At 37.6% G+C, this 21,668-nt stretch overlaps 1 protein-coding gene across 2 annotated transcripts in view; it reads right to left on the bottom strand.

The window, feature by feature from the left end:
* Positions 1-21,668, bottom strand: part of VAV3 (vav guanine nucleotide exchange factor 3) — a 141,057-nt gene that overhangs the window by 57,082 nt on the left and 62,307 nt on the right. For both annotated transcript variants that reach the window (XM_054383976.1, XM_054383977.1), the window contains exons 12-17: positions 21,367-21,453; positions 20,819-20,904; positions 20,307-20,439; positions 19,903-20,012; positions 4,613-4,714; positions 2,008-2,108 (exon numbers count right to left, since the gene is read on the bottom strand). In XM_054383976.1, coding sequence (XP_054239951.1) covers positions 2,008-2,108; positions 4,613-4,714; positions 19,903-20,012; positions 20,307-20,439; positions 20,819-20,904; positions 21,367-21,453 — 619 coding nt within the window. The remainder of the gene's footprint in view (positions 1-2,007; positions 2,109-4,612; positions 4,715-19,902; positions 20,013-20,306; positions 20,440-20,818; positions 20,905-21,366; positions 21,454-21,668) is intronic.

Here is a 21,668-nt window from a genome sequence, read left to right as displayed (position 1 = left end):
TTTATACCACTCACAAAAGCAGAAATGTGATTTTATTTTGTTCCCTCTAGCAAGCACACAGCACTACTTAAGTATATATGCAGGAAAACTGCAAGAAATCAGGCCTTGTGTTATCTAGGCATTTAATGGTCATTCTTACTGATACATGCTGCACCATATGTGTCCACAGCTCTTTACAGAGGAATCAAAAGACAAGCTCCTGCCTCCTGGGGTGCCAGCTATCCAATTAAAATAAAAACTACAAAAGCAATTAAAACAGAAAATACAAAGGAAAGAAAAAAGTAGGAGTAGGGATGGTTTAAACCATAGGAAATTGCCCTCTTCTGAAGAACAGTATGTGTTTGTTTCTTCCACTCTATCAATGCAATTGATTTAAAATATTCAGTTTTTAATATCATGTTAGATACTTCTTTTCTTTAGAAAATCCAGAGGAGGTTCTGTGAAAAAAAAAAAACAGTGTTCAAAAAAGGATTTTGGTGAAAAACACTGTTGTTTTTCAGACCTACGAAATATTGTTTTGAAAAACAAGGACCTAGAGGACAGCATGGAAGATCTAAAGATCTAAAGGAACTGAGAAAATCAAATTCACTGACTGCAGCAGAAGTCAGTACCTGCCATGCTGATGATTTCATGACAGAACAGGCAAACAGCACAGCGAGCCAAGAACCAAGTACAAGTCAGGAATTAATGCAAATAGAGGCCAAGACAGAAACAAGTTTATACAATTTTGAAAGGAAGAAAAGGCTAGAGCCAAAATTTTGAAGCAGGAGCTCAGTGAAGTCATGATGTAATTAAAGCAGTGGGAGAGATTATTGCAGCAACATCTTTTTGCAAAGACTGTAGACTGTAACATCAAAAAGAAAATAACACAATGGAGAAGGCTGCAGTAGCTTATGTGAGAAGAGAAATTTCACAAACTACTATGAAATAATTCTTGATAGGAACATAGAGGTTATAGACAAGTAAAATGGACAGTTAATTAGAAACTTTGCCAACATATACAGCTACACTATCCAGAAATCATCATGTGTTCCAACAGCTTTTCCTTTTCAAACACATTCAAACAAAGGGAAATTCGGGAGGGGAGTGTGTGTGTGTTTGTCAGTTGCTCCCCCCACCTCCATAACCACCAAATCATCTCTGCAAGGAAGAAAGGGAAGAGTCAAAAATGGCACTGCAAGTATGTGACTAGCTGGATGGACAGTAAGAAACCCACTGCCACCAACTGAATAGGTCCAGGGAAGGGATGCAAATTATGAGAGCTAACATTTCACATTAGCAGTGGGAGATTTGGAAGATGTCAGAGAGAATTACAGATCCAACAGAGAACAGAAAGGGAAAGGGTCAGATTTGGAGTCATCGGCAGGGGAGGAGTTCAAATGGTAGCTGAAGTCAGAAAAGTCTTTGAGGTCCCAAAGAGCAGAAGAATGGAGGAAGTGCAAAGTGACAATGGCCAGGCAAGAAACTCAGAGTACAGCAATCAATAACAAGAGGAAGAAAAAAATAGTCCTTAGATGTGGGAAGTAGAGAGCCATCAATCACCTTTTTGTGCATATTATGAGTGGACAGAAACCATGGAAACCAAAGAGATGAAAGAGGAAGCTGAGGCAACACAAACAAACAGCTTTAGGAGCTGAGAGGAAAATATTAAAAATGACATAGACATAAAGGTAGAACCACAAGGATGATAGATGATATGCCATAGAGTAGGTGGTACATATGAGCAGTCTATCATTAAAACAGGAGCAATTCCTAATTGTATACAACACCGATGAAGAAATTGGGTTTGACCTATAACAGTCCTCTCCTGCTTTTGAGCACTTCAGTTTAGTAACAATAAAAACCCCTATGAATTCCAAATGCAATTCTAATTGTGCTTATAAATGGCAGTTTCACAAGTATGTATGTTACAATAAACAAAAATTAGAGGTAAATTAAACCTTAATTATATCTAGCAAGTTTTATGTCCTAATTAAAAATGGTATTCTTACAATAAAAATGACTTACCACCTGAATTAGCTCTGCCACAATTGTCTAATCTTCCTAAACATTCTTTGTGTGCTCCAGCTCCACACTTGGAACATAAATACCCTTGATAAAATGTTCCCCTGCAAAATAAAATTAGATTGTGATCCATTAGAGGTGGTAAATTCCACACATAAAGGAAATAAGAGACATGGAATAAAGCATTAGAAGTCATTTGCTGCTATGCATGATGATAGTCCTTGTACTCAGCAAAAGTGACAACTGCCAAGCAGCTCATCTGCTTTTTTCACCACTAATCATTTAAAAATTGTTACCAGATTGTTCTTCTGGCAGTCCCGAAGAACTATCTGCATTTCAGTTAAGCCCAAAGCAACTCTGGCATGGTATACTTGAAATTGTACCATTACACATCTATCCTACTATAGATCTATACTTCATCTCATCTCAGTGGGAATTTGCCTAGACACCATGAAGAATAAGATGCATTTCAAGAGAGTCACAAGCTTGAATATGTGTTTAAGCATTAAATAATGCATAGGCTTTATAGAAGTTAATTTAAAGGGGGAAAAGCAAAAAAAAAAAAAAAAAACCCACCAAAGAAAAACCCCACAACAAACCCAGAGAGATACCCAAGTACGCTTCAGTTAATATTCAGAGCTGCCAAATGAGGAGTCACTTTCCTTGCTCTAAATGTTCTGCAATTCCCCTTAAGGAATTGAAATGAAGCCTGAGGAAATTGGTTTCTTTTCACATTTGTGCCCAGCTTTTCTCTTAGGTTCTCTTCACTGAATGGCTAACAGGCAAACAGCTTTTTACATGTTACCTCTTCATAATTACATGTTCCATCTACTGATGTATCTGCTCACACTTCACACTGCATGTGTCCTGACCAGTTATGCATCCCAGTCTAACATGACACCTTCAGGTTCAAAGGAAAATCATGTGTCTCATACAGAACACAGGACAATTAAACCTGAGCATAATGTACAACAATTGGTATTTACTACAGCACTTTCTAGACTGCTAGTGATGAAATATATTTTTAATTACATTCAGAAGCTCAGTATTTTTAAGTATTGGAATCCATAAACAAAGTAGAAAACATTAAAAAACAAACTTTAATACAGTCTTCCATTTTCATTTTTTCTTTATTGTTACATAGGAATGCCAGATACTCTAGATTAAAGTATAGGGCACAACACCATCCTTCATTAAAGTTGCCTTTTAAGACTTGGATTTTATTTCCTTTCAAGAGTAGGCATTGCGGGTCACTTCCCCTCTCAAGTACTTACACATTGTCTTATGTTTGGAGCTTAAAATGACAACTCATTTTTTAAAAGTTATTTAGGCACTTTATGAGGCTAACTCCAGTAGGCAGTCAGTGTAACTTAGATAGCCAGAGACATGACTTGATACCACAAGGTAGCACTTGGGGACACCCAAGCGACCTTCAAGCAAACTAGCATGGCCTGTGCAGAACAATGCAGCATCATGCAGGCTGTGTCCTGAAAGCTCAGCACCAGCAGTTAGAGCAGTAACAGAGACAATGCCTCAAACTATACTGCCTCAAACTCAGACATCAGTCTTCCCATTTCCTAATTCAGGGTGTCTGTACCACCCTTCATAGTAACTTACACCCTACTGTATGGCTCAAATCCCTTGAGCACTTCCCCAGGCAGAGCATTCACAACTTCCCTGGGCATCCTGTTAGGAGTACCTGAACTGGTAGAAGTTTTGCTTCTCCAACCTACACTATGAAATTTAGGTTCAATATATAGCTCTATACTATTGCACTATTCATAAAAAACAAACATATCTTCCAAAAGACTGAATAAGAAAGCACAGATGCACAAAATTGTGTGTTTCAGAGAAAAGAAGCAGAAAATACAAAACTTCTTTGTTTTACAAAGCATGAGCTTTACAAATCCTTGCTCATGAAACCACTAGGTGCCTGCGAGCATTTCTTACCTAGCTTTGCAACATCTACCTTCAATTCATCTACATAGCTCTGGTTCAGAAATGTCTGTTGATGCCTCAGTTATTTTCTGTCTCACAAAGTAATCTCCCCATATCAAACATTTATAAGCACTGTCATCATCTGGTTTTCTGAACATGCACTCCAGCTGCTCTTGTGACTGGAGGTCTACAGCAGTGAGCTCCATGGAACAGCCACAGTGGTCAGAAGTGTACCAAACTGATGTCATTTACATCAACACTCCTGCACCAAAAAAAGTAATTCTCATAAAAGAGTCATGATCAAGTAGCCTTCTGATAAATGAAGAATGTCTTCAGCGTTTGAGCTTTTAGCAGCACTCCTGATAACATTCAGAAATTTTATTACAAAAACTTGTTAACACAATGAGAAATACTAAGTATGACTTCACGATTTGTCTCTCTTGGGACAGGTAACCAGCTAGCCATATGTTTCCACAGACTCTTTTGACTCAAGATAATTCACCAGGGGTAGGGGTACAACAAAAAAACCCACTAACACACAAAAAAAAAAAAAAAACAAAACAAAAAACCACACACAAACAACCAGCCACCAAATAACCAAAACCAAATAAACCAAAAAAAAAAAAAAAAAAAAAAAAAAACACCACCAAAAATTACTTCAAATTCTTACCTCAGAAGCATCTGACAGACTTTGCAAGATGTCACACGACTGAAGGTATGCATTTTGAACTCATGAAAGCTTGTATCTGCATAGTCTGGCCGTATGTTTGACCTAAAAAAAAAAAAAAAAAAAAAAAGAACTCTGCTTTAAACTGATAGACTCTAGAAGATAATGTGGCATTCACAGCAGGAAACCTGAATCCAAGAACAACTAGGTTTATGTGCACTTCCATGTTTTCACTGAGGAGAATCAGAAACACAGACTTCAACACTCAAAGGAAAGACCACAAGGTTTTCCAACACTCATAATTACAAATTCATGCATTAAAGTTTAAGATAGCTATTAGGATAATTCCATTTTTATACATATAAATGACTTCTAGATTAAAACACAGAGCAGCCACAAATTGCAATGAAATGTAAATATAGGTAAACATGCAGTCATCAATCTCTCCAGGACTGAATGAAAAGGCTTTATGAAAATAGAATCTGTCTGAGTACCAGTGTCAGAAAGGACAATCTTGTAATCCATGTGCTTAAAACTGTACTCAAAAAGCAAATGGGATTTTGCTTTTATGCTTGAGAATAACTTTACACTCAGTGCTGTTTCAACTAGCTCACTAGTCTCTTTTTCAGCAGTGGTATGCAAGATGTCAATACCACAACTCCTGCTAACTAAAACAGGCATTGATACTACCCACTCACAGCAGGAAGGTACAGGTATGAGGATAAAATTGATCTCAAAATAGTAAAGAACTGTTTAAATCAGGAGAGCGATATATTATTTCAGGGCTGTTAACTCTACAGAGCAAGGCTTGTATTTCACAACATAGAATCACAGAATTTTCAGGGCTGTAAGACACCTCAAGGATCATCCAGTTCCAACCCCCCTGCCATGGGTAGGGACACTTTCCACTAGATCAGGTTGCCCAGAGGCATATCCAGCCTGGCCTTAAAAACTTCCAGGGATGAGGCTTCCACCACCTCTTTGGGCAACCTGTTCCAGTGTCTCACCACCCTCAAGGGGAAGAACTTCTTCCTAACATCCAATCTAACTCTCTCAGTCTGTCTCTATAGGAGAGGAGCTCCAGCCCTCTGATCATCCTCGTGGCCCTTCTCTGGACATGTTCCAGTACATCCAGATCTTTCTTGTAATGTTTGCCTAGGGGCTCCTAAAACCTCTTGGGCTACGCAGTTAACTATGGACAATCATGAAAGCCCCCTGGAACTTCTTACGCTACTCAACATTCCCAACAAAAGCTGATTTTTGTTGACCATTTGGTTCAGACCAGGATGGCTTGAAAAACAATTTGAAAAATATTAGCCTAACTGCAGGGACTAACTTCAGGCCTGTATCAGAAATAGTGTGGCCAGCAAGAGCAGGGAAGTCATTCTGCCCTGTACTCAGCTCTGGTTAGGCCACAGCTTGAGTACTGTGTCCAGTTCTGGGCTCCTCAATTTAAGAAGGACATTGAGACACTTGAACGTGTCCAGAGAAAGGCAGCGAGGCTGGGGAGAGGTCTGGAACACAAACCCTGTGAGGAGAGGCTGAGGGAGCTGGGGTTGTTTAGCCTTGAGAAGAGGAGGCTCTCTACAACTACCTGAAGGGAGGTTGTAGACAGGTGGCGGTTGGTCTCTTCTCCCAGGCAATCAGCAGCAGAACAAGACACAGTCTCAAGCTGTGCCAGGGGAAGTTTAGGTTCAAGATGAAGAGAAAGTTCTTCACAGAAAACAGTGATCTGCCATTGGAGTGTGCTGCCCAGGGAGGTGGTGGAGTCACCATCCCTGGAGGTGTTCAAAAAAGGATTGGACGTGGAACTTGAAGCCATGGTTTAGTTAGTCATGAGGTGCTGGGTGATAGGTTGGACTTGATGATCTCTGAGGTCTTTTCCAACCTTGTTGATTGTATGATTCTATTATATGACTCATCACGTTGGAAAGTATGTAAAATTAATCCTAACAACCTGACCATTTTTCAAGAACAAACCGAACAAGATTCCATTAATTTAATTAGAACAGGATCATTCTTCAAGAAATACTAAGTATAGTGGATGAAAAGAAAAAACATTGCAGTATCATACAGACATTTAACACAAGCAATTGACTGCATAACTTCCTTTCATATGCACAAATTTTCTTTCATTCTTCTCTCAGGCTATCTTACACAAAGATTGGAATACATGAACTGCAGAAAACATGTATCCTATTAAGAGCACAAAGATGATACACTGTGTTTATTCTTCTTTATGTAAGAAGTAACATTCTAGTTTCTTCGTAGTTTATAAAGCCATTTAATTTCATTTTGCAGTCCTTAATAGAAAAAGTTTTTCCAGAAAAAAAAAAAAAAAAAAAAAGCATAGAGGTAAAATGGGAAAGAATGAAGCTGCTGCCTCACTGAACAGCTGTCACAGGCCCTCCACTTGCTTTCAACAAATTTTCCTACTTCACCTATGGGCTAAATGATCAGATTATAATGTCCTAAACAAGACAGAAGATTTATCTAGATATGCAGGCTTACAGCTTTGGCTCTCTGCTGTTGCATAAAGAGAGGAAAACAAAACTGAAAGCATTTGATACAATACAGACTTCGGAATACAATGCAAATTTCAGTTTATCTTTTGTACTACTACCTACAGCAGTTCAAAGTACTACTTAATTCTTAGGGATCATAAAAAGTGCATCACAAAGAATGAATTTCTCAGTTTCCAATGGTTACTTCAATAAATTCTTCATCTAAAAACTGACTAATGATTATTTCAATACCTTCTTTATCTGAAAAACTGATTTTTCTTCACCTCCTATGTATCTTTCTTACTCTCTTATTCATTCACTACCATTTAACTTCATCTGTTTCCTTGTTGGCTATGGCCAAGCTAGCACAAAGATCTTCTAAAATAGTTCTTTCTCTAAAAAAAAATATATATATATATATGAGCCTGAGTAGCACTTTCAGGGGCACACACCACCTATTTGTAAACCAAAAGGACCTTTCATTTTGCTAGCCCACCCTTCCACCACTCAGCTGCCACAACACAGTAAAAAGAACACTTCATCCTTCTCAAATCATCTTTTTCCTTCTACTTCCCAACCTGTGGTCACATTCTAAGAAATAGGAAAAAAATATATATATTAGGTCAAATTCTTTTTTAGCTTAATACTATTTTCTTCTTCAGAAAGCAGATTTCTTGCCAGGTGGAGTGGGGAACCAACCCACAATTTTTCAAAAAGAAAAAAAAAAATCAAACATGTTGAAGCAATTTCTGTGGCTTAGAATTTAAACTGGGTTCATTCCCCATCACAGTGCAAGAGTCTCTAGACAAGCCCTCTAACAGGCAGGAGGAGAACCCTCAGTTCTCCTACAACAACTTCTATAGGTGCGCCGGGCTCACTGCAAATGAAATGTTTTACCCATTTCTCCTGTCAAAAACTTGATCAGTGGCCAGAGGAGGAAGTCAACCACATACCAAGAACATTTTATGGTATAACTGTGTCTCTTTTACAAGCAATGTGCGGAGTCAAAAGTAGTTTCCCTTATTCTTCTCTACTTTTTCCCCAGGCTGTTTTAACTTCTGCACTTTAGTAGAGGTAAAATGTCAGGATACAGAAACAGAGTGAATCTGTAATAAGGAAATTTTTTCCAATTCTCTCCTCAATTCAGCAGCAGAGATTTTGTAAGGGACAATCATGAGTGCCCTTTCCTGCACAGTGCAGGATCCCCTTAGCCAGATTTACTCCAGCCACTACCGCAACGTCCTTGGGCTGCCCCTGAGCCTTTTGAGTAAAGCTTTCTCTTTCCAAGCTACTTGCTGAATATTAGTCCCACAGGGACCAATTCACAGCTACACCACCAACCCAGAGACCTGCAGGTGCTTGTCTTGCTAGTCTCCTCCATCATTTGGAGATGCAATTCTTGTCTCTGCATCAGCCACTAGAGCCATTGTTCACAGAGCAGAATGACTACCTTTTTCAGTCAATTCTGCATCTGTGAACAGAACTTTCTTCAGTAAAGTTTGCAGAGGTCAGTGGAGAAAAGAATTATCCAGGTACCTTATTCAATTGCCCTCAATATCATCAGACTCCAAAGCACTCCTCTTTTGATGACCTATGAAGTATGAAGTATTCCCCTTTTAAACACATTGGCAGTGGCACTTCTTACTTCTCCATGACTTGATCATAGGCCAACTCTGTCTTCAGCTACCCACATAATGCAACACCTTTATAAATGGTCAGAATTTGCCACATTATCAACCACCACCTACAAGCTTTTGCAGTGAGATTTCATTCTAGTAACAATCTTTGCTTCGTTTAATGGTACAGCTGACCACAGAGTATAGCCCAAAATTATCTCGTCACACAAGACATCTAGGCACCTATGCCTACGGAATAAGGAAGAAATTCTCTCTACTACCTTACCCCAAAATAAGAAAAGGATTGTGCATATGAATAAAATTAAATAATTTCTAACACTCTCCTATAGTGGCTAGGATAACAGATCGAAAACTTAAGAAGAAATTGTTAACCCTCAAGACACAAAAATGTTATAATCAGAACACTAAAAATTAAGTTAAAATAAATCAAGAATCTTCATATATCCAACAACTTAAGTTCTGTGCCTCATTTTACCAAACCAAACTTTGATCACCTTGGGTACAAAGTGTTTCCAAGATGCATACTGCAATGCAAAGCATACATCATCAACATGAAGGATGTTATTTGCTTATTTAAGCAGAACCACATTCTGATGAGAAAGCGTTAAGATAAGAACATGTCTGAATAGGAATAGCATACAGCAGGCATTTGGCTACTTAATAACAGCAATTTTTCAGCACTCTTACATTCATTTCCAACAAGAAAAACTATAGAGAAAAACTAAATAAATTAATTGTCATTTCTTCAGTGGGACAGGCACAAATATGATTTCTTCTACTGCAAGTTTAAACTTCCTCTACACAGTTAAGGCTTACAAAATAAAATGGACCAAGCAAGCTGCTAGAATTTCAGCCCTAAAACTCCATCTTATCTCTCTACTAAATGTGTACATTACTAAAGGTAATGGGTCCCAAGAGAATAAATAAAAGGCTAAGAGATTCTTGATTGTAGCTTCTTCTTCCTCTTTTCCCATGTGAAGAATAAACACATTAAAATCCCAGTCTTCATTTCCAGAAAGGTCATATTTTTAAAGACCTAAACAATGAAAAAACCCTTTTGTCACAAATTTTAAACATACTGAGTACATCTTTCCTTGAATGTTTTGCCCTTCAGAGATTTCAGCATTAGCCTTACAGACTTTAAGAACTATTGTCTCAAACTTCTTTTGCATGAACATTTTACTGGGAGTCTACTGGCTGCCAGAAAATCCAACAAAAAACAATGAAAAGATTAAGCATTGCATTGATTAATTAAATTCTCATAGCAAGTTTAAATTTTAAATAGGAAATTAATGAAATGTAAATAACACTGCCTCTACGCAAAGAGTGCACAGAAAGGAGAAATGGTGGTACTCTAAAAATGTAAAGAGTAGAAGCAAATAGACTGGCTCCTGGTTATGGATAACAATTTCACCGCACAGCACTAGCAACAAGAAGGTATTCAGCAGCAGAGAGCACTGCAAGTCTACCACATTGTGGCTTCATATTTTGCAAGGAGATAAAGGACAGAGATTTTTATTCTAACTCTATTTACTATTACTTTTAATACCACAGCTGGGAAACTGTACTTTAAACGACCTGCCTACAAGGGCCACTGCTGTCTTCACTACAGAGCAGTCCTCTGTCTTTCCTGCTGTACTTTGACAGAGATTTCTTTTAATTGCTTCCTTGGCAGCCTCTCAAGACCAGCTTGATTTCAGCAATTAAGACCTGTACAGATTCCTTGCCACTCTGGGCCTAGGTGACTAAGAAGGTGTTGCTTATACTCACTGCAAATAATTCAAGCAATGTTGAGAAATTGCTGCTTTGGAATTAACAACTCAACTTCTCCTTCCCAGACTTTACATGTTTTTAAACTTTTTTTTTTTTTTTTACTTAAACTGGAAGGAAAAAAAGTATTAGAGGGTTTAAGAAATAATTGTTTTTTAAAAAACGACCATGTGAAAAACATCTCACATTCTTCAGATAAACACAAATCCTTTTTCTACCTCCAAAAGCACGTCCATGCTCAACTACAGGAATCACTGCACACATGGAAAATAATACATCACACAAAGAAATGCAAAAGTAACTCTGCGAATGGATCAAGAAAGCTCTTTTCAAAGTGAATTAGCTGCAATACAAGACAGACTATTAACAAGAGCAGGTGCTGACCTAGAGGCTGTTGAGTAGATCAATTCTTCTACAAATGCATTAAAAACACTGACTCAATGGAGCCATACTTCTCAAGGGACTGACGACAAACCCCACAGGTATCATTTAAGCCCAGAGATGTTCCTCCAGATTGCCATAACTCAGTGGGGACTGTCAACTTTAATGGAAGAGGAACCTTATCCTCCCCTAGCAGCAACGCCAAAAAGCACATTTTTCTGAGTGACCTGGGACAGCAGAAAGTGACCTTCTTGGGTTGGTAACAGGCTATCTAACCAGATCCAACAGGTTCTGTGTTACCATACTGTGACAGCTGCCCTTTCTTTGGGCTTGGCATGCTACTAAATTCTAGGGATATTTCTTAGCTTTGGTATTGACTCATTTTTGCAGAAATGCTATTTACATCAGGTTTTGAAAAAACATTTTCCCATATCCATCTCTTCAAGGAATTAAATCATATCACAAGAAATTTTGCAGGCTTTGATTGTATGTAGATGTTTGCAAAATATCCCCAAATTTCAAATGTCTGTTCTATTTGAAACTGAATAGCCATTTCAGCTGATTACAACTTGGCTCTGGAGAATAGCCAATATGCCCACCTGTGAGCCCAAAGGCATAACAAATAAGCAGATGCATGAAGTATCACATAAGGCATCAGCAGTGAACTGTGCCTGTTTTAAGTATTAAACGATGAAATACTACAGGGAGCTTAGATAGAACTCAATACCTTGAACTCTTGTCAACTCTCAACCCCAAGTAAGACCTTTGCATTTTAGAGCCATTATTATTCTGCACTCCATATTATCCTTAAAATAATTTAAAATGCTCCACACAGAACTGCTCAGAATTATGAACACCCTGAGCACAAACTGCTGAAGAACATCTTAAAAGTGTACGTGACGTGAAACCTGATGCTGTGTTCATGAAGTGTAGCCTAGAAAGAAAATGGCAAAGGTTAATATACCTGAGGACACTGACAATTTTCATTCCAGTTTTACTTACTGTATTAATATTTGACATCGCTGCAGAAAAGCACATCAATAAACCTAGATCTGCCTGAAGTATTTCTAAGCAAACAGAAATACATAAGAAGACATCCTGAGTTAAAATTCCTAGTTTGTGCCAAAGTGATCTCCTTTCAAAATGTTAAGCATCTTAGAAGTTACTCATGACAACTGGTACTGAGCATCTCAGAATACTTCGGAGAATTCAACGAGGCAATAAAATGTATGTATCTTGTCACATATGTAAATGTTTTAAAGTAGTAACATGGGGAGTTGAAGTTGAAAAAACACCAAACTACCTATGTTGCTGTCAAATGAGACAGAAAGCCTTCAGTCAAAGAATTGCAAAGTTGGTTTCTCATAAACAGCAGAACCAGCCTTACATTTGCACCACCCTTTCCTTCCACATGAAACATTTCGGATCTGTGCAGCTATCGCCACTCCAGCTGATCATTCCACACAACATGCCGCCATCTAATAAAAAGGTGTTTGTGTAACAAAATCACAAGATAAGAGTGCAGAGACAAACCCAAAAAGAAATAATTTTTTTTTTCAATCTATACAAAGACTCTGTTACTTCCTGTGAAAAGGTGAAGAGAGAAAATGGCATTCTTCAGGGGTATTCTCACTGGAGACAGGCAATACGATTACACAAAGGATGATTTTTGGCTTCTTTCTATCCTTTCAGAAGCAATGGTGATCATTTACAGCTAATTCATTTTCTCTGTACCAGCTCAGGCTGTTGTATTTCAGAATCATCTTTGAAGATGTTTTTTACTGAATTAATCAATCAATCAATTCTCTATATGCTAATAGTCAAACATTCTGGTTTGCCACATCAAAGAGTCTCCATCAAGAAGACATGTTATATAATTGAATTAACCATATCACAAGTAAATTGTGCTTTTGATCAAGAACACACAACTTCTAAGACTTCGCTGGGAAATTTGCTTATTTGATCATATGATGAGTAGCTTTTTTGAGATGAAGGAAATTATCTTGTTAACTTCTTGGAAATATACTACATTGTTTCAAACAAGGAAAAAAGAAAGGCATTATCTTATCACCCTGCTTCCCTGAAAAGCATAGGAGATGGACTCCTTTGAGCTAATCTGTTCCCATTTAACATTTTTAAACACAACCTGACAGGAACAAAGCTCTGTCACAGTATTGGTAAATCAAAAGCATCAATACTTTATGTACTTCAATATTCACTGGTTGAGTCTTACTTGTGAGAGTTCTAAAGCTTACAAATTCATATTTATGAAGTTGCTTGTCTTGATGAGCTTTAAATATTTTATCATGTATTTACACTTAACTGAAAACAAATGTCTATACTTTAGCATTAAAATGTAAAAATATAGGATAAATACTGCCATACATTTGTAAATTACCAGCCAAACACCGAAATTTGATAAGACAAAATGTAGCACTGGTTGTCAAGGAGGAACTAGGGAATCTTTCCTTATTTTCATGACAAATGTGTAATGCAGCATTCCATGTTTAAATCCTGGATAGAACTAACTCCTTGCTTAAAAACTGATATTTAGATGGTGGTACTTTATTGTTATGATGTAGTGTCACCACAAATCACTGTATTTTAAGATACCCCTATTAATTTTCATAGTAATACACCTCACACATTGTAAGTCAAAGTGTATTTGAAAAAAAAAAAAAAAAAAAAGACTGGGAAATCTCTGGATTTTGTGAACCAGAAGATGTAATATCAAAGTATATTTATCATCTCCCAAATGTTTACACATTGCTTTCATAAATTATGTTGGCCTTACACTGTCCTCTTAATCACATTCAGAACCTCCACACAGTTTTTGCTGCATCTGGAATAATGTAAAGAAATTACTTAAATATAAATATGTGTTGTGAATGGTTGCTTATAACTCTGAAGAAGGAAAAGGGGGAAAAAAAAGTCACCACAAAGAACAGGCAACCAGTCTTCTTTGGCAGACATGAACTTGGCATTCATTTTGGCGAAGCCCTGGCAGACGTGCTTGTTAACTGTTTTGGTAAGCTATGTGAGGTTGGTATGAAGTAAAACACCTTTGCAGACTATTGGAGAAATGCAGCAAATATCTAAGGCTTTTAACATGCTCTGATAAGAAGGCTTTAATTTAATATGTTGGTGTTCAATATGCCAGAGCTCAAATATTCTTTCAGAAGAAGTCTTAATGCATCTGCATTATTAATGCACTATCTGAAGGAATGGATCTATTTGAGCTGAATCTGACCAGCGTCGTTAGTCAGACTGCAATCCATATCTGGAGGTATGGTCATAGGTAAGGGAACATTCTTACCAGCCTTGTTTCTTGTACTAGTTTTCTTTACAATTTAGAAAACCCATGAGGTCTATCTGCAATTTATGTAACTTGCCTAACCTAAAATGTTGCACAAATACCTATCAGGTTTGAGAATCAGTGAATCTTAGGATTATTTCCCTAGAACCAGATGATATGTTCTGCATCCCTTGACTTACAGGGTGCAAATTCATGTTTAACTCAATCTGCAGTTTTTCAAAAACATATTGGACCGTACTTGAGCTGCTGCACATGCTCTGTAGTGACCTAAAACTTAAACACAGTGTAATTAAAACTGAAATAACTAATGTTTTTGAGGTCTGCACAGCTTTCATGTCTGAAATCTCTTTTATTTGTATGTTTAAAAGGAAAAAAAATCAGATTCATTAACTTCATGCAATTAATGCATACCCTAATCACTATAATGATCAGGTGTTTCTCACTGATATTTTAGGCATTACTAATTAGACATGATGTTAATATTGCAATTTAAGTAACAATGTCAAAGCAGAAACTACAATCATGGTACTTCTAAAGGCAAAATTTTAACCAAGTACCTTCATAAAAAGGCTTGTTCCTCTGCCTGCAAGAGGTTCTCTTGCACTTCTAAGTTTGTGAAAGAGAGATGTTGAGTAAAGCCTAATTAAAAGGCATGTTACAACACTGCTGCATGAGACTTGGCAATATTGGGTTCATGCATCTTGAAATCCAGCAGTACTAAGCTCAAGCTGACAAGGCCCTAAGCAACCTAAGCCCTAAAGGCAACCAAAGCAGACAGTCTCCACACACTCCTTAAAAACTAAACTCTTCCTAAACAGCTTTTGTGTGAGGTGTTCCTATCTGCAAATACATATAGAATCATAGAATTGTCAGGGTTGGAAGGGACCTCAAGGATCATCTAGTTCCAACCCCCCTACCATGGGCAGGGACACCTCACACTAGATCAGGTTGCTCAGAGCCGCATCCAGCCTGGCCTTAAAAACATTCAGGGATAAGGCTTCTACCACGTCCTTGGGCAACCTGTTCCAGTCTCTCACCACCCTCACAGTGAAGAACTTCTTCCTAACATCCAATCTGAATCTACTCACTTCTAGTTGCTTATGGAAGCAAAAATTGCTGATGGCCATTTTTAGAGTGGATTGTGAAGCACAGTTGAGAAACCAGGTCTAAGAATTAATGAAAATAGCAAATGGGACATCATGATGACAAAATAAATTCAGCACAAACCAGAATAAGATATTGCATGCCATGCTGCTCTAATAGAGTCATGTATTAAGTCAGTGTGAAAACACAGAATATGACTTTTCACAGAGAAGGTTTGTAACATGGAAGACAACATACACCTGCTCCATGCTCTGCTGTGATCAAGAAACAAACCACACACAAAGAAATATTTAGCAGATAGTGTCAACACATCTTTAGTAATAATTAACATTTTCTTTCAATGTTTATTCTGTCATCTCACAATGAAATAAAAGAAAAAGAAAATCATCACCACAAGGAAGGGAAAAGCAGTTGCTATACTGTAAGAAATTAAGCCTAATAATTAGTCAGCTAAGGAATTTCAAAGTAATATCACTGAGGTACACAGACACATACAGCAGAGGAGGACATCTTCAAATGTCACATTTTTCCCTTTAATAAAGGATAGTTGGCACAAATTCATTGACATATTAGTCAAGTATTTTAAAATGTAAGCATTTTTAAAAGAAGAAAAACATCGGCAGGAGAGCTTTCTAGGGAGAAAATAAAAACAACCACCCATCAATGCTCCTACCTTTGAGCACAACCTGAACAATATAAAAGTATTTGATGTAACTTCTAAGTAAAAGACACTACATATTTGTTCTGATCCTTCTGGCTGGTTTTAGTGCAGGAGAAGAGAGGTTCACCAGGTTATGCTGCTAGAAAACCTATGGGAACTGTGTCACGTTCTCAGTCAGGTTTTGAGGCTGTTAATGGCTCAGTTGCAGCAAATAAATCACACGCTTCATCAATTGCTGACAAACTTACGCTTAATACATGACGTCTTTAATTTGGTGCAGTATTAGCAATAGAAGTGTACAATCAAATGATCTTGAATATGGAGAGACTTTGCATTTAAACCAATGCTACTTGATATGCTAGATTAAATTCAAATATCCCATGTCTAGTAGAATAAAGTCTCCGTAGCATTGTCTTTTAAATGCTGCTTATTCACCCATACAGCTATAGGCTCGTCCACTACTCTGAACAGAGTTCCAAGACCTTCCATTCAACTGCTCAAATTAACCACAGCCTCTGTTAAGAACCACATTTCTTCTGAAGCAGTGAGCAGCTAACATGCCCTCTGTGCATACAAAACTTCCATTCCCATCAATAAAGGAATGGGTGTAACAAGACAGAACTCAGCTGTTTGGGAAATGATGGCTCCTGTTAAAGTATCCTCCACTAATCTTTTCCAGATAGCTTTAAGAAAACATCACAAATTCATCAGATTCATGAGCCTAACCGAAGTTTCAGCTTTGAGATCTTGACTGCAATGTTAACTGTGCTGGCCCAGTGTCCTACTTCATTTTGTTGTCTCCTGGAAAATCCAACATCTCCAAATAACCAATTTTGAATGTTGTACATAATAAGCAGAAGTCAGGTTGGGAGGGTGTTGTTGGTTGGTTTTGGGTTGTTGTTTTGTTTTTTTTTTTTAACAAGAAGGGACTGGGGGCAGGCAGAAGAGGTTACCCAGCCTCAGCTGTGGAGATTATTGTACACAGGTCCATAGCACCAAATTCAGTGCAGCCACACAACAGCATCATTGCTGCTGAAAATGTAAGTGTATGAATAGGCTTCATCAATAACACTCAGGAAGGTCTTGCAAAAAAATAAAAATTGAGGTATTGTGGTGCTATACACTAAATACTGTAACAGTCTCAGGAAAACAGCCAGTACACAACAAAGCAACAGAACTGCTGTATGAACAAAACCTATCTGCTCTGTTTCCTGGGACCAGCAACAAATTGCTCCCAACCTCCCTCACAACGAAACAACTCGCCATATACCACCCTAACAACAGAGGTGGTTAAGAGGCAGAATATTTTCACAGGCTTGTGAAACAAGCTTTCTAAGAGAAGCTTACTAATCTGAAAAGTAACACACTGGAAACTGCTCTGGGATTTCATCTTCCTTCCTCGAAAGTTTTCCCATATATAGAGTGCTTAATGCATTCCAGCCCTTCAAACCTCAACAAAGCCCAGACAGCAAAGCAGTGCTCTCCTCTGGTTCATACTTCATCAATAACATAAGATCTCCATAGCTGGAGAAAAAATTCTCATCTCCTTGACACCAGTGTTTCAACAGTGGATGCCTTTTCATTAACGTAACTATCATCACTGCTGTTCATACACTGGTATGCATACCTAAGACCCTAAAAAATGGAGAAAAAAAAATTACAGCCCAGCTAACAGTTATGCCAACAAAAGGCATCAAGGTTAAATCTTCATTTAAAAGTAGGGAGAGAGATCCTAATCTGTTCTCCTGTTATGTTCTTAGATTAACACTTGCACAGACCTGACTTCATACAGAATGCTATCCTGAAGGCAACAAAACTGCATTGCAATTTCTGTTTGGAACTCAGCAAATAACACCTCTGATAATCAAAAAAAGAATGTAATTTGCCCCTTCAACTGTGCTCTTTTTGCAGGCTCAGCAAAATTTTTAAGCAAATAAGTATTTCACCCATAGAAGCATAAATTCTAATTGATTATGATGAATAATAGAATCATTTCAATCATGGCTACCTTTCACAGTAGAAACAGACTAGGAAAGATAGCCTACACTGAAGGCAATAACACCCCATGAAACTACCAAATGTTCGAAATGCTTGGCTTAGTTTATTCCCAAACATAGCATGTGAGAGCAAAAGCATTGCCCAATTGCACCTAATGCCACTATATCATGTTACACCTCAGCCCTGACCTACAGGAACCCTTCTGCTTCAGTTCCCATGAGTCTGCACTGCAGTCTTTAATCACAGGGGAAGAGGTTAAACCAGAGGTGTGGGTTTATGAGAAGGACAAAAGTTCCATTGAAAGAAACAATGGCTGGCATCACTGCTCATTCTCAACAACAAACTCCATCTGCCCAAAGAGTAGTGTGTTAACTTGTCAGCCCTTCAGGTCCCATTTGTTCTGGTCACATAGGGCAGCCAGCAGCAGTAAAAGGGGTGCTCACAACCAGCTCTTGAGCACTGGCTGGTACCAGCACTGTGTGAGCATAAGCAGCTGCACTCACTCGCCAAACACACAGCAACAGTGAGAGTGACCCTGCACAAACCATAAAAATGTTTGGGAAGAATTAAGGATATGCTCCTGGGAAAAAAATATTGATCTCATTGCTCCCCTTAGCTCCTGGGGCAGCTTTTGTTTTGCTTGGTTGGGGGGTTTTGTGCACTAGGCCAAGACACCTGAAGAGCGATCAATAGTTGCAATGCTCAAGCCAATAAATCTGAGTTCTTCGTGCTTTTTATCTACCTTTTATCTATGCTCAAGTAAATATCAATAATGACATTACAGGAAATGCAGTAGGGAGAGCACAGGCACAGAAAGAGGCAAAGCACTCAGCTTCCTGAATAAATACAAACACCTCCTCCTGTCCCCCACCATGCTACCCAGAAATATTTGCCAAAAGCCTTTTTTGGCTTCAACAGAAATTAACAAGATGTGAACCTTAGTAAGACTTTAAAATATCCATCTAGCCAGGCTCTCTTCCCTTATATTTTCATTTAAGCCACTAGCACTCATTATACTGTGGGTGTTTTTAATTGTGTAGATAATTTATGAGCAAGTTTCACTCACATAAGCTCACAATAGCCTTTTATGTAAATACATATATCTTGACAGTCACGTCCAAAACAATCTTTATTAATGTTATCTCTGAGACTATCTTATTCCCTCCTCATTGTTTTTTTGGGTGTTGGCTGGTTGGTTGGTTTCTTACATAAAGCAAGCATCACCTGGCTATTTGAATCCCTTGTTTACACGTTTTGAATTAAATCAGAATACCTGAATGTCAATAATGGTGTTTGTCTTTCTGACAAGACTCAGAACTGGAAATAAAGCTCATGCTGCATAACAAAAATGAAACTCTCATGCTGCATCTGAACAACTTATTTTCCAAGAAGTCTAAAGCAACCTCCTCTTTTAGTCAAAAACACGTAAAGAAAATCAGCCTTTTGAAACTACATTTAATAAACCAAGCAACCTGATCCAAACACTAAACAATAAATTTGTTAAAAGCACTAGGAAAGATGCCAGAATCAACTCTCAAGTCATCAGCATTACCTTTAAAAAAAATACACTTCAGTTAATCAAAATTAAAACAGCAAGGGGAAAAATGTCACTATTCTGTTAAATATTTATTGTTTTAAAAAAATATTTTTTCCCACTGGATGCTTAAGACAGTATTACTAAAACAGTCTTAGCAGCAAAGTAGGAAAGTAATACATAGCCAAGAGTGCCCTCTGTCATTTCCTAGAGGAAAATCCATTCTGTAAATGAAGATGTCAGTCAGTTGCTTTTCAGAAAGCCACATAAAATGGGTAACTAAGCTGTATTAAAAAAAAAACTAAACATGAAAGCAGTTCAGCATAATTTAAGTTATATCCTCATACTGGTGATTAACATGAATCTACCCTAATGAAAATATACTTACAGAGCCATCTGAAACTGTTCCAGCCATTTTTTCTTCAAGTCTTTAGTTTTGCAATAAACTTCTAAACCATTTTGGCCTTGGATATGAATGAGGTAGAAGCCGTAAGACCACTGCATAAAAAGATTGGCAATACAAAAGGGTCATCAGTTATGAAGAAAGGAAAATTTTTTTCAAGAGCATTTGTACATCCCTTAATTCCTGGGCTTGAAGAATAGCAAGACCATATTATAGTGTTCACTTAGAAATTACTTAGTAATATGTTTCACAATAAACAAAAGCCGAAATCACCAAGTATTCACTTCAGCTTAGAATTAAAACATAAAACTAAAAGAAATACTTCAGATAACCAAAAGAAAGGTTTCAGATAGCTGCTAAGAACACAAGAATTAGGAAAAAATATTTACCTTCTTATTTTCTTTATCAGTAGTGGGGTTATTTGTTATTTTGTATTTCTGAAGATCTATTATTTCCTTCATTTCATAATTGTCACCTCTCCGTTTGCAAACAATTACAGCTAGATCAAACAGGAAGATATGCCTATGAAAAATACAATATAAAGATGGTTCAAAACACTCCAGAAAGCCAACACCCAAAATCCTACTCTACACACCTGTGGCACATAAAATTTTGAAGATGAGAAACTAAACAGAAGAATAATGAACTAAAAACAGACTGAAAGTACTTTTGCTAAAGGCTTAGTACTCTCAAGAGTATTAGGTGGTCTGCAGATGACAATGTAACAGCTAACTTCCCATGGATCATTTTGAAAATTCACTTGGTAAATGGTGGATAGGTGGATAGGAATGCACAGTGAAAGAGACAGTACTCTCAAGAATCACTGAACTAACCACAGAGAGAGCAGAGAGAGTTACTTTACAGGTTTTCTAATAGAAAACACCAGAAGCTGTAACATCACCTGTCTTGCCTTGCACGTTTGTCTAATGTAGTTATCCTTATTTCCCCATCACCTTGAGGTCTTCCATACTGTAAGAGGGAATGATTCTGAAACAGAAGTAAAATGTACAGTTCGATATAGCAAAAGCGTGAAGGTGGTGACAAACTGTAGACCACTCACCCCTTTTAACCCAAATAACCCAAATAACCCAAACCTGAAAAGCATCTTTGCCTTACTATGATCTAAAACTAAATAGAAGAATCAGTGCATTCCATTTTTGTCTTCAGAGGAGGGGAAATTTCCCATTACAAAAACATATCAATCACTGCACAAATATAACTAATTTAACAAATGTAACTATTCCAATGTATTTAACCACAGCCAGACCCCATAAAGTAGAGATTTCTGTACTTCAATATTCACGTCACGCTAAACCAAGCAAAGCATGCTTTAATTACTGAGTACTATAATCTCTCATGAAATGGGGGAGAAAAAAAAAACCCAAACATCTACGTATATACTTGATGGAAAGTTATTTATAAGTTGTATGAATACAAACTATCACATACCAAATTCTCTATTGATAGCTGAAACTGTCTAATTTCACGCAGCGTTTCATTATCTCTCTTCACTTCATTTACATACTGAGCCAAGTCCTAGAGCATCAACAGAAAACACGAGGGAAGAAACACTTTTTCATAACAGACCACTTCAATACATTATTTTGGCAAATTTGTTCCTAATTTTGTCTTTGATTTTCATGTCCATTCAGGCATTTAAAAAAAAAAAAAAGTATCTTTAATGTTCAAGAATTACCGATACGTACACCTTAACCAAGGAGAAGAGCCCCGGCTTATCCCCAATCATATTT

The sequence above is a fragment of the Indicator indicator genome, chromosome 10 (genome assembly GCF_027791375.1).
Source record: "Indicator indicator isolate 239-I01 chromosome 10, UM_Iind_1.1, whole genome shotgun sequence".
Classification (NCBI taxonomy): Eukaryota; Metazoa; Chordata; class Aves; order Piciformes; family Indicatoridae; genus Indicator; species Indicator indicator.
The sequence above is the reverse complement of the archived record's forward strand: the minus strand, read 5'-3'. Positions and strand labels throughout refer to the sequence as shown.